The sequence below is a fragment of the Lontra canadensis genome, unplaced genomic scaffold (genome assembly GCF_010015895.1).
Source record: "Lontra canadensis isolate GAN:19392208 unplaced genomic scaffold, GSC_riverotter_1.0 scaffold16, whole genome shotgun sequence".
Classification (NCBI taxonomy): Eukaryota; Metazoa; Chordata; class Mammalia; order Carnivora; family Mustelidae; genus Lontra; species Lontra canadensis.
The window spans coordinates 8,260,190-8,274,149 of record NW_022631010.1 but is presented as its reverse complement, the minus strand read 5'-3'; the positions used below and the strand labels follow the sequence as shown (position 1 = coordinate 8,274,149).

Genomic DNA, 13,960 nt, shown 5'->3' with positions numbered 1-13,960 from the left:
CTCACGCAGTTAGGGTGGCTACAAATTTACTGCAGGAAGGAAATATATTAACTGTATCAAAAGCTTAGACAATGTACATCCCTTTTTAAATCAGCAGTTCTAAACATAGTACTTATCTAAGGATATGCATGTGCAGAAAGGGCTTTTTGTGTTTTGTTTTATTTCAACAAGGGCATTTCCTGCAGCTTGCTTTTAATAGCAAAAAAATTAAACAACTTAAAAGCCTGATTGGCTCCATAAGTTCAAGTACAGAAAACACAATGAAATGACATAAAGACATTAAAAATGATGCTGGTTAAATGTTTACAGACTTGAACAATGTTCAGGGCATATTCTTAAGTTAAAAAATGAATTATAAAACAGTAGTATTCATACTACAGGAATGTGCAGTGCATATACAAAGAAAGGCTATGCACCAAAATGTCAACAACAGTGGGTCTCTCTCAATGGCAGGTTTGAGGTGACTTCTTTTCTTTCTTGGTGCTTCTACAATAAATATCGTTTATTTTCACCCATTTCTTTCACGGAAAAAAAGTTTGAAATAATGCTTATAAAGAACTTAACGAACCTTAACAGTGTGGGAAAATGCTTCTGGCAGCATAAAAAGGCAAGCTATCGGATCAGACATAGTAACTGCGATTACGGCCGTGTGCAATCACATGCATTTGAACAACAGTTGTTTCCCTGCATGATGGGACTGCAGATGGGTTTCACACTCATATGTACACATTTCTGTGATTTCTACAATATATGCTAATGAAGTAATGAGACAGAGAAGAGCTAAAACAGATTTTGAGAAAATAAGATTTAAATAGGTAGAGGTAGGGAGAGGGGTGACAGAGAAAAAGCACAATTCAGGAAGTGGAAACAGCAAGAGCCTAGATAGATATCACAGGGAACCAAGCAAGTGGAGAGACTGGGTAAGAGAGAAGACTTTATAGTCTTCGATAGCCAGGATTCTTTTTTCCCCTCTAATTATAGGGTGGTTTCAGAGCTGTCAGAGGATAGAAAGGATAGATGGACTAGAAGTAGAAGTAATATTCAAGAGCAACAGGTAAGGAATCCAGGTTAACCCCTGGTTAGAACCTATGACCTGGATGGGGTGAGAGAGCAGAAGACAAAGGGACCAATGGACTTAACCTAGAGCAACTTAGAGATCTGATTCTACCTGCAGAGGAGACAGAAAGAGGGTCAATGTCTAGAAAAAAAGAAGTCAAATTTGAGATAGTCGCTGATTGAGGGATATGCACCAAGGAATGTTCTGGATGTCACTGAAACCACCAGGACCAGCAGGAAACAGATTGTGGGATGAAGGCTCTGAGAATCACCTGCTGAGGAATCTGGGGTCAATGACAGAAATCCTCTCAACGTTAGGGACCCAGGAGCAGAGAGTATTGTCAGTAAATCCCAAGTCTCAACAGCTCTTTCAGCAGTCTTCATGGAGAAGCCCCAGGCTGGCCCTGTGGTGACCCTAATACAAAGGACTTGCTGACGAAAAGTAACAAAAGGACATCTGACTTTGGAAGGAGATATTGCATCCTGCACCAACAGCAGGCGCTCACGAGCTCCGAAACTTGGCTCAAAACACTGCCTCTGTGGTGCTCTGGGGAAGAGAGAAGGTGCAATTCACAGTGCACCCTTTGCACCTCTCTAATTTGGAACCATGCACTGCCCAGTCAAAAGGACACAATAAAGTTTAACTTTCTTAAAAAGGTCACTCAACTTAGTGGGCCCTATGCCATCCCCACTGTTGGGGCAAACAGCGTGAGAACAAAGACCAGGGACTGGCGGGGAGCTGCCTAACGGATCCAGCCTACCATCGCTGCCACTGCACCACCATGCACAAGGCTTGGAAGGCAAGAGCTCTAACCAAAGCCCAGGAGCAAATTTGTATTTTTCCAAGATGACCCTGGAAAAATACTAATCAAGAGTCAGGGTCTCTACGTCTTCTTCACAAACCAGAGGCAGTAGCCTCCAGCACGGGTCAGGAGAGTCAGGGAAGCTGTCACAGCATGGGGAACATGAAGCCGTGTGCAGGACAGGTACTCTGAAAGCCTACTGGAAACGCAAATGAGTTCAATACAGTCCACCTGCGTGGCTCCTAGAGCAGAGGCAAGAGCGTGCAAACCAGAAACACAGTAGTCCCCCATGTCTGCAGTTTTGTTCTCCCAGGCCTGTTACCAGCAGTCGGCCAGGGCCTGAAAGCAGGTGATCCTCCTGAGGTACTGTCAAGAGGTCAACAGTAGCCAACCTCTAAGTCACTGTGCCTAAGTCACTGACCACACTTTATCTCATTACATGGGCATTTTATCATTTCACATCATCACAGGAAGGGCGAGTACAGAACAACATTTTGAGAGAGAGAGAACACATTCACATAACTTTTATTAAAGTATATGGTTGTAATTATTCTATTTCAATGTTGTTGTTCATCTCTCACTGTGCTAATGTGCAAATTAAGCTTTATCGTAGGTATATAAGTCTAGGAAAAAACACAGTAGATATAGGATTCGGTACTATCTGCAGTTGCAGGCATCCTCTGGGGTCTGGGAACATATCTCCTGCAGATGCGGAGGGGGTACCATATGGACGCTCACATTCTTTCAGTTTAAAGGATGATTATTTGCATCCTTTTGCAACTGGGAAATTAGTTACAAGATTCATTTTTTGTGCAGTTGGATTTCTTGAAATCAATGGAGAAAGAATGAAATATTTAGAGATTTGGAGCCAAAAGTGGTAAAAAAAAAAAAAATCCTGATCATTTTCTTCATGAACAGACACCAGCCCACCCTCAGAACTAACAGAGACTGTATACAGCAGACACAGGATTCAGTGAATGTTCTGAGGAGAAGGTGTGTGGAATACTGAGTGACTGATTATTGCTGGAACAAACAGTTCTGATACTAAAAGTCATCATCCAGAAAGCAGCCTCATGTGCAGCTCAGTGTGAGGAGCACACCCCACACCGGGAGTTTCTTCCAAAGATACCCAAGCGGCTGCTCCCAGGGATGGACTTCAAAATATATAAACCACCAGTAACTGGGAAAACTAGGCCTAATCAACTTTTTCTGCCCGTTTTTTCCCCTCAGGATCTCCACATTACTGATATATATATGAAAATATACACACACATATATTTTGAAAGACTCATTTTGCTACTGATAATAGCTATTTTGCTATTTTTCTGATTTTTATAGCCACATAAGAAAAATAGAAGCTCTTTGGGCATGCTTTTAAACTCTGTAAATTAGGGGCGCCTGGGTGGCTTAGTGGGTTAAGCCTCTGCCTTCGGCTCAGGTCATGATCCCAGGGTCCTGGGATAGAGCCCCACATCAGGCTCTCTGCTCAGTAGGGAGCCTGCTTCCCTTCCTCTCTCTCTGGCTGCCTCTCTGCCTACCTGTGATCTCTGTCTGTCAAATAAATAAATAAAATCTTAAAAAAAAATAAAGTTTGTAAATTAATTCTATACCCTTGCAGGCAGCATTATGCAACATAATGAAAGAAACAGAAATAAGAAAACCTTCATACTATGACCCCTTCTGCCACTAACAAGCTGTGTGACCTTGAGCAAGTAAACTCTCTGGGATATGGTATCCTCTTCTATCAAATAATGACCTCTAAGATCTTTCTAGTTCTAATAACCAATGAGAACAATTTAACATTTTAATAGGATATAAATTCTTCTGGGGTGCCTGGGTGGCTCAGTGGATTAAGCCACTGCCTTCGGCTCAGGTCATGATCTCAGGGTCCTGGGATCGAGCCCCGCATCAGGCTCTCTGCTCAGCAGGGAGTCTGCTCCCCCCTCTCTCTCTGCCTGCCTCTCTGCCAACTTGTGATCTGTCAAATAAATAAATAAAATCTTAAAAAAAAAAGATATAAATTCTTTTAATGAAATATCATAAATGTGTGCAAACACAAAACAATTCAAACAAAATCAGCTTTTTTAAAAAAGATTTTATTTTTAAGTAATCTCTACACCCAACGTAGGGCTCAAACTTAGAATTCTGAGATCAAGAGGTGCATGCTCTACCAACTGAGCCAGCCAGGCACTCCCAAAATTAGCTTTAAAAAAAAAAACTAATTTAAAAAAATGAATTTTAAGTAGTCACAAAATGGGAGCTAATTGAGTTTTTAAACTTACACAGTTGGATCAATATAAATAAGAAATTTAAGGGGCGCCTGGGTGGCTCAGTGGATTAAGCCTCCGCCTTCGGCTCAGGTCATGATCTGGGATTGAGCTCTGCATCAGGCTCTCTGCTCAACAGGCTCCCTCTCTCTCTGCCTGCCTCTCTGCCTACTTGTGATCTCTCTCTCTGTGTCAAATAAATAAATAAAATCTTTAAAAAAAAAAAAAAAAAAGAACCATAGTCAAGGGCATCTGGGTGGCTCAGTCGGTTAAGCATCTGCCTTTGGCTCAGGTCATGATCCCAGCGTCCTGGGATCTAGTCCTGCATCAGGCACCCTGCTCAGTGGGAGCTTGTGCACGTGTTCTCTTAAAACTAAATAAACTAGGGTGCCTGCGTGGCTCAGTGGGTTAAAGCCTCTGCCTTCAGCTCAGGTCATGATCCCAGAGTCCTGCGATCAAGTCCCATATCGGGCTCTCTGCTCAGCAGGGAGCCTGCTTCACTTCCTCTCTCTCTGCCTGCCTCTCAGCCTGCTTGTGATCTGTCTGCCAAATAAATAAATAAAATATTTTAATAAATAAATAAATAAAATTTTAAAAATTTAAAAAGAACGATAGTCAAGGTTTACTTTTTTTTCAATACCTGAAGTATTTCTCAATAAAAAAAGAAGTTGAAATAGAGCATTTCTCCTACATCTGTAGTTTTACAGCTTTTAAAATAAGATTTCATTATTTCAGGGGCGCCTGGGTGGCTCAGTGGGTTAAAGCCTCTGCCTTCAGCTCAGGTCATGATCTCAGGGTCCTGCGATCGAGCCCCACATCGGGCTCTCTGCTCAGCGGGGAGCCTCATTCCTCCTCTCTCTCTCTCTCTGCCTGCCTCTCTGCCTACTTGTGATCTCTCTCTCTCTGTCAAATAAATAAATAAAATCTTTAAAAAAAAAAAAAGGTTTCATTATTTCAGTAATTCATTCTTAAAATCACAAAAACACTTTTAATTACTCACGCCTATCCTCAAACACATTATAGCTAGTGAAGTGAAGGGAAGATAACTGCATACAGCAATGCTGCTTCTATAACTAAACTAATTCTGAGCATCGAAAAATTCAGCAAGAAAATGAATTGAAAACACAGGTCATAGAAGGCCAAGCCCTGTCTATAACACTTTCCTTAAAAAGTGATGAATAGCGAAAAACTACTCCAAACACTCATAACTTGATGTTTTAATCATCTAACAAGAGTGGAAGGTGAATATTATTTTTTTCTATAACACTATATTTCAGCCAGAAACAACCTTAGCTAATAGACTATCACAATGTGACAATTCCTGCCCTACCTCTGAAACACGCATATTCATTTAATACACAGGAATATCCTCTGAAACACATGCTACTTTATCACCTCCATTTTAGGGATGGACAAACAGGATTTACAAGTGCCTCCTTGCTCAAAGTTACACAGCTGGTAAGTGGCATAGTACCTGCTCCTAACGAGTGCCTTCATTTAAACTTTAAACTCCCCTTTCTAAATGATGTCACTATTTTCTCCCCATGCTGCCTTCATCCATCTACAAAGGAAGCCTTGAAACAAGTAAACCTCTAATTTAAGTAGCACCCCAGCACCTAAATACAGCAGAGCCGTCACTATAACCTCTAAAACAAAGTCTCCTGTAATGAGAACTCAAACATAAATTTTAAGATGCCAATCTTTTAGCCCATGTTTCATCCTTTTCTTTCCTAACCTCCATTGGAAAAACACGGTTGGGCGGAAAGAGGATCATTCTCAAAGCTTAAATTCCAAGTTTCTTAAATTTGGCAACAATACTGTGCTTTGAGACTTTAAAATTATAAGCACGGTTCTCAGAGGAAAACATTTCCTTTATTAGCAGTTGGCTTTGAAAATTCCATTCTAGGATGCTAAATATAACCAAATACCTCTGACTTCTAATAAACACATTCTCCAGATTATTTTGAAACTAATGGTTGCCTGCTTATTTACAAAACAATTTTGCCACGACCATTAAGCAAATCGAACATTTTAAAGACTCTTTCAAATTTGTTCCAGTTCTTTTAATGAACTGACCTGGTATTATTTTCTGAATTCTTCTACTATGAAATAAGAAAATTCTCATTTCACAATTCATTTCTTTAAAGAAACAGCCTTGTTTTATTCTAATTTTCTTAAGTTTTAACATAAGAATATCAGCAAAGCCAGAATCATGGAAATAGGTTTTTTAAACTATGAAATAGAGAATTTTTAAAGATTCTATACATTCATCAAAGGTACATAAAGCATTTCACAGTTCTTAAAATGTATCTTTATTATTAAAAATACCATACTTGGTAGTTCAGAAATACTGAATAACAGGACAGGGGAGGAGCTGAGTGCCTTGTTCCGGGCTAATGGACTACATCAATCAGGTTTTTAACTGAACGCATAGCTGCTGTGTTTTAGGGAACAAGCACTTAGTGGAGCTCACAACCCCAGGCATTCTGTCATTGTACAAGCATTTCAAGGGCAGTTGTAAAAACTTAAGGTACCTTTAGCTGGACAGCTCCTCAAGTTCTCCCTACCTAAAACATGGAATGAGAAAATAATTAAGACTCAACTGCAACTTTTTCTCTGGGAGATGGATCCAAGGAGTGGGAAAGGTAAAAACTTTCACCTCACAATCCCATGGAGGGGGGTGTTTGTTTTCACCATTAAGTATGTCTATTACAAATAGCTTTTCCCTGGCTATTTTGCCTTCTTTTGTCTCCCTGTCTTCATAGCTTTTAGGCCACAAAGTCCCATTAACATTAAATCTTAAACAGAGCTACCCAACCTCTAAACATCTAAATATTCATCAACTAATATATGCAGGATAGGGCAGAGTTCTTTCAGGCCCAACCAGAATATTTAATGGGAAGATAAGAGATTTCAAAGTACCGTTTCTCTGAAACTGACCCCTAACCTTGGGCTGAAACCCTAAATTTTCTCCAAAATGTATTCTAAAAATTAATATGAAGAGTGCTCCTTGAATGATCTACTGTCAACAGCAGGAACAAAAAGTTTGCTTAACACCCTATTATCTTTCACCCCAAACATGCATCCTTCTATAACTGCTCTGTTGACAACCTATCCCCAAAGTTTGTGCTTTCTTCCTTCCTGGTGTTTTCCCCAACATCCCTTTCCTCCAGTTAGCAAAATCTGCAAGCTACATACATAAGTGGGTGCTGTAGGCCTGGGGTAGTCCTGGTGTAGAACAACAGGGATTGGTGGCTACAGCTGTTCCTCAGCTCCAGTCCCATGTTAATCAGGTCAGACTATGATGGCAGATCTTCCAATTATTCACATAGGCCTGAAATTCACAGTTAGGAGGAACCTTCTGGTCTTTAAAATAGCATGTGAACCAAAGAGAACATATGCAGGATACCCACTGGCAACCCCCAAGTTAATTAGGGTCTTCCATTCTGACCCAGGCTCCCTCGCTCCATTCTACACATCACTGCCAGATCCATTTACCAAATACACTGCTCCTGAAGCTCGAACTATTACCGCCAAGTCTCAACCCTTACGCTGTCATTCAACGTCCACAGAACCAACCACTCTCACCTTCCTCAACTCCCCTACACAAATCTTTGATTTCAGTGAAAGGTGTCTGTCTACTCCCCTCATCCCTCACCCCCGAACCAGCTGCGTCCCCGCCAAGATGGCCTCTTTTTTACCCTCCTGCTCTACCCCATCAATGCCCACACTTGAAGCAGGAAACCTACGCTGGGAGTATACCTTCCAAGACCTGCTGACGACGTGAGTCAAGAAACCTCTCTGCTTAATTTAAAGCCAATAGATCTCACTTTCAAGAAAGAAATGAAATCTCCTAAGAGGCAAATCCCATGGCCTTGTCCTGATAGCCGCCTCCTCGCCCAAATAACATTGTAAAGGGAAGCAGAGAGCCTTAGACCGGCTCAGATGAGTCTCCTGCCAAAGAAGGCTTTGCGGGGTCCCGATGTTTCCACACCAGGAAGGCCTCGGGGACGTGGGGAACTAGAACGGGACCTCAACCAACGCTGCGAGGCAGGTGGCCCCGCGCAACCTCCCGCGCGCTCCTTCCTGCGCCCCGGAGATGCCATCCCCAACCAGTCCCCGGAGCCGGGGTTCCGACATACCCCCCCCTTCACGCGCTCCGCCAAGCCCCCCACCCAAAGACCCCCGGTGCTGCCCGGGGCCGCCGTCGGCCGCGACAAAAGGGTCAGAGAGCGAGACGACCCCTCTGCGTGCGGCCCCGCGGACCTCCGGGGGGCGCCGCTGCCCGGCAGCGCCAACCCAGACGCCGCGGCTACCTTGTCCTCGGGCGCCGCGTCCGGCTCGCGGGCCGCCCTCTGCCTCAGCTCGGTCATGCTTGGAGACCCCGGCGCGACGTCGCGGCAGGCGACCAGCGCAGCCGCAGGAGCCGGCAGCTCAGTGCGGGCGCGCGCGGACTCCGCTCGGCCGGCCCCGCCCCGCCTGAGCGGCTCTCAGGACCCACCAGAGCCCGGCCGCCGGCCGTGGAACTCTGCCCCGCCCAGCGCCGCCGCCGCCCTTTCACCCGGGCGGAACACAGCCTGCTCTAGCACCGGCCCGCTCACTCGGCTAGGGAGGAGGGCCCCCAGAGCGAGCGCGCACGCGCACCGCCGCCATCACGGCCGCAGAGATCCACCAATGGAGCGAATGCTTCAGGGAGGCGGAGTTCTGGGGGCGGGGAGGAGTGTAACAGAGAAGCGTGCATTGGACTAGCTGCGAGAGGAGGCGGGAAAAGGCGTGTGTTTCCTAAGGAAACTAGCCAATGGGAGCTCCGGCCTGACAGCGGAAGGCTGGCGCTGGCGCCCTGAATCCCAGGGGCAAAATGAGTAGCCGGGTCGAGAAGCGGCATCCTCCAAGCTGTAGCCTGGAGGATGGTGTTTGCTCTAGGCTTCGCGTTCTCCGAAGCCAGGGCTCGTACCTCACGCATACAGGTAGACACTTGTTAGGCCCTAAAGTGGAAAAGCCCGAGGAGCCTCCAGTGTAAGAGAAGACGCCCACGTGATAAGGAAGTGAAACCCAAACTTTAGTCGGCTTTGCTTTACCAAGCTGTCTCTAGTACTACTTATGGTTAATTATGCTAGCCACTGAACTAAGTAATCGCTTTATCTCATTGAAGCCGCCGGGAAGCAGATAGGATTTTTATTTTACAGATAAGATCTTCCACGGTTTTTCAAATTTCCGTCTTCTGGACTGTTGAAAGACCTTTTCTTGGACAGGAATGCTGCCTACTTCGTTCGCAGTCGATCCCCTGTGTACCTGAAATATACTTAGTACTTGAATGGATTTAAAAATTCTCCTAAAGGAAGGGCATTTGGGTAGCCTAGTCGGTTAAGCGTCTGCCCTCAGCTCAAGTAAGGATCCCAGGGCCCTAGAATTGAGCCCCCCGTTGGACTCCCTGCTTATTGGGAAGTCTGCTTCTCCCTCTCCCTCTGCCCCTCCCTCCGCTCGTGTTCTCACTTTCTCTTGCTCATTCTCCCTCAAATAAAATCATAAAAAAAAAAAATTATCCTAAGGAAAACTAGTTAACCAAGGTCTCATACCTACAAAGTACCCACTAGGAATTAGAACACAGATACGTTTGTTACCAAAGCCCATGATAACCATTGCACATACTTCTGGCTTCCTAAATTCGTTGTTAATACCTGTGTTGTCAAACATTGCTTTCAGCGGTCCCTATTCTCTGCTTTGTGAGTAATGTAAAACAAGTATGAAATGGGTTCCCTTCCCATAAGCATACTGTAATTTAACAAGGAGAGAAAGCTGCGCAGGTAGGAGTTGCAATTTTGCAATTTTATGTTACCAGTTATGACCTTAGCTGTGGGTTCTGGGTACAGTAGTGAGAATTCTGAGAAAAGCATTCTATTTTCTTGATTTCTGTAAGTATATTCCAAAGTTCCTGTAACTGCTTCACAGTGACGGTAAACTAGGTGTGGAGGAATTCTGAACTCCTGGTGTGCTTTGTTCCCTACCAACAACATTGCACAAATACTTAGTGGGTTTTGGCCAGGTGGGGGTGGACAGGCCGGACTCGACATACATGACAGACCACTCCTTTCAGTCCATAATTTATTTATAGAAAGCTTTGCTTTTGTATTTAATTTTGTCTTTTGTTTCGACCTTACAAAAGTAAATAGCACAGTGATGGTAATCTTAAAGCTCTTTTAATCTCTGGAGGACTCTGACCACGATTTTGACCAATGTCAGTGGTTACTTCATCTAAAAACCAGGCACCTCTTGAGTAAATTACCCCAGGTTTATTATCTAGAAGATGTAGGAAGGATGTAAACACAGAGAAAGCCACAAGGTCATCCTCTGAGATAGAGATAGATAGAGATGTATCCAAATCCTCACCCTTAGGGTATGTAATTGTGAAAGCTCACAACTAAACATGCATCAATCCTTCCAAATCAACTATTGCCTTTCAAACCTAGCCTAATAGAAAGGAGGCTGGTAGAGCACTGCATATAAATCAGTTTCAGAATGAACAGTATGATTACTAGGTTGGATAAGCCCTACAGTTTGGCCAGAACAAACTTCTCAGCCATTGCTCTCAGCCCTCCCAGGCTGAGCTTAAACCAAGTACATTTCTGAAGTCAGTGCTGTAGAGAACAGGAAGCAGTATTCAGACCGGGGAAAGTCATACTAATAGGCCTTTAGGCAAGCTTTAGGGTTTCTCTATGTATAAACTGTAGAAAGAAATGAAAAGTAAAAATCTCCCCCTACCTCCGGCCCAAAGAAAAATTTTGATACTTTTTTTTTTTTTTTTTTTTAAGATTTTACTTATTTAGGGACAACTGGGTGGCTCAGTCGGTTAAGCTGCTGCGTTAGGCTCTGGTCGTGATCCCAGGGTCCTGGGTCCGAGTCCCACATCGGGCTCCTTGCTCAGCAGGGAGCCTGCTTCTCCCTCTGCCTCGGCCTGCTTGTGCGCTCGCTCTCTCTCTCGCTTTCTCTGACAAATAAATAAATAAAATCTTTTTTAAAAATAAAGATTTTACTTATTTATTTGAGAGAGGAAAAAAAAACAGACAAGCTGCAGGAGCAGCAGAGGGAGAAGCAGGCTCCCCACTGAGCAGGGAGCCTGAATTGAGGGCTCCATCCCAGGACCCCAGGATCATGGCCTGAGCTGAAGGAAGATGCTTGGCTAACTGAACCACCCAGCTGCCCCAGATCCTTACATCACTTTATACTTCCTCCTCTATCCCTGATTTTTCTCTTCTTTTCCTCATATTATCTCTTTCTTCTAGGCTCATTTCTTTCAGTCTTATGGCATATCTTGTTTACAGAGACTTCTTTTCATTGCATTCCTTGATTAGCTCCCATTATTTTTATAAAGATTTTATTTATTTGAGAGAGAGCACGAGCAGGGGGGGGAGGGGCAGAAGGAGAAGGAGAAGCAGGCTCTCTGCTGAGCAGCGAGCCTGACACTGGGCTCTATCCAAGGGACCTTAGGATCATGACCTGAGCCAAACGCAGACTCTTAGCTGACTGAGCCCCCCAGATGCTCCTCCCCAAGTGTTTCTAAGGGGCAGCTAGACTTGAGACTCACTCTAATACATGACATCACCTTATAAAGAAAGTTGCCAGAAATTATAAAAAATAGTTTACAGCATTTTCTCTTCCAGCATTCATTAACATTTTTCTGATCAATAATACATGTCTGATAAAGTGTGGAAAATGCATAAATGTATAATAGAAAACATTAAAATCATTAGTGATACTATGGGCCATGGGTAACTACTATTGTTATTTATATTACTGCATTTTCATTCTATTTTCTAGATGTAACAGTTTTAGAAAATTGGAATGCTACTATTTATACCATTTTTTTTAAGATTTTATTTATTTATTTGTCAGAGAGAGTGAGCACAGGCAGACAGAATGGCAGGCAGAGGCAGAGGGAGAAGCAGGCTCCCTGCTAAGCAAAGAGCCTGATGCGGGACTCGATCCCAGGATATTGGGATCATGACCTGAGCTGAAGGCAGCTGCTTAACCAAATGACCCACCCAGGCGTCCCTATTTATACCATTTCTTAACCTGACTTTTCTTTTTATCATTAAATGTTCTTTAAGAATGGTATTTGAGGAGTGCCTGGGTGGCTCAGTGGGTTAAGCTTCTGCCTTCGGCTCAGGTCATGATCTCAGGGTCCAGGGATCAAGCCCTGCATTGGGCTCTCTGCTCAGCGGGGAACCTGCTTCCCCCTCTCTCTCTGCCTGCCTTTCTGCCTACTTGTGATCTCTGTCAAATAAATAAATAAAATCTTAAAAAAAAATGGTATTTGAAATGCTGTTTGATATTCCCTTTTGTGATTTACCATAATTTACCTCATGACATTTGTTAGACCTCAAGGTTATGTCCAATTTTAGAGGAATTTTTAATAATTCTGGAAGTTTTTTTTTGTTTGTTTTTGTTTTTTTAATGTGATAGACTCCAGGCTTGGTATGGAGTCCAACACAGGGCTTGAACTCACAACCCAGAGATCAAGACCTGAGCTGAGATTAAAAGTTGGGTGCTTAACCAACTGAGTCACTCAGATGCCTCTCTATAAGACATATTCTTTTTTTTTTTTTTTTAACTTTTATTTATTTATTTATTTGACAGGCAGAGATCACAAGTAGGCAGAGAGGCAGGCAGAGAGAGAGGAGGAAGCAGGCTCCCTGCTGAGCAGGAAGCCGACATGGGGCTTGGTCCTAGGACCCTGGGATCATGACCTGAGCAGTGGCTTTAACCCACTGAGCCACCCAGGTGATGCTATAAGACATATTCTTAAATGTGCTTCATCTTGGTAAGTACCTCTGATTACTTCTTTAGGAAAAAAAACCCTAGAGATTGAATTTGGGTGTCAAGGAATAAATAAAATTTGAAGACTTTCATACACATTACCAAATTACTACCAGAGAAATTATACAATTTATACTCTAATCTTCAATGCATAAAAGTGCCCAATTCCTTGATTTCTTCCTAACAATTAATATTGACATAATTTTCATTAATTTGGTAGATTAAAATTCTGTCACCCTTTAATTTACTCTTCTTTGTTTTGTAATGTGGCTAACCATTTTGTTCATACACTTACTAAGATAGAGCCTTGGACACTGCAAGCTAGCTACTTCTGGCTTTTGTTTGGATGCATAAAGTCCCCTTTTCTCTTGATCACTTTGAACTAATTCTGTGTCATGGAAACATAAAATGTACTAACCAATACAATGCTCTTAGCCATACTGAAGTTTTAAAACTTAGTCATTTAGTAGTCATTCCTTAGTTTCATGGAGATTATCCTTTTATGTTTAGAAGCCTGTAGCAAGATCTCATACATATTTACCAAAAGACTTTTACACATCTTATTGGGTTTATATTTATTTGAAAAAAATTTTTTAAAGATTTTATTTTTAAAAAGGGGATCAACCCCAAGGTCAAGAGTCCCATGCTCTATTGACTGAGCCAATATTGATTTGAATTTTGAATTTATTTATTTGAATTTTAACTCTTTAATCTATCTGGAATTTATTTTGGGGAACAGTTGTTAGGAAGAGTCTATAGCTTTATTATTTCCTAGACATTTAGTCAAGTTTGATAGTTTACTTAATACATTGTTTCTCTCACTGATTGGAACAGTACCTTTACCAAATGTTAAAGTGATCCTCTTAAAACACAAATTAGAGGGGCACCTGGGTAATTCAATGGGTTAAGCCTCTGCCTTCTGCTCAGATCATGATCTCAGGGTCCTGGGATTGAGCCCAGCATCTGCATCAGGCTCTCTGCTCAGCTGGGAGCCTGTTTCCCCCTCCCCTGCCCCCCCCA

The 13,960-nt window shown here is 42.9% G+C and overlaps 1 protein-coding gene across 1 annotated transcript in view; it reads right to left on the bottom strand.

Moving 5' to 3' along the window:
• The window catches only part of CDS2 (CDP-diacylglycerol synthase 2), a 55,957-nt gene extending 47,225 nt beyond the window's left edge, over positions 1-8,732 (bottom strand). Inside the window, exon 1 of the mRNA XM_032859137.1 lies at positions 8,443-8,732. Coding sequence (XP_032715028.1) covers positions 8,443-8,499 — 57 coding nt within the window. The 5' untranslated portion in view covers positions 8,500-8,732. The remainder of the gene's footprint in view (positions 1-8,442) is intronic.
• Between the last annotated feature and the right edge of the window lie 5,228 nt (positions 8,733-13,960).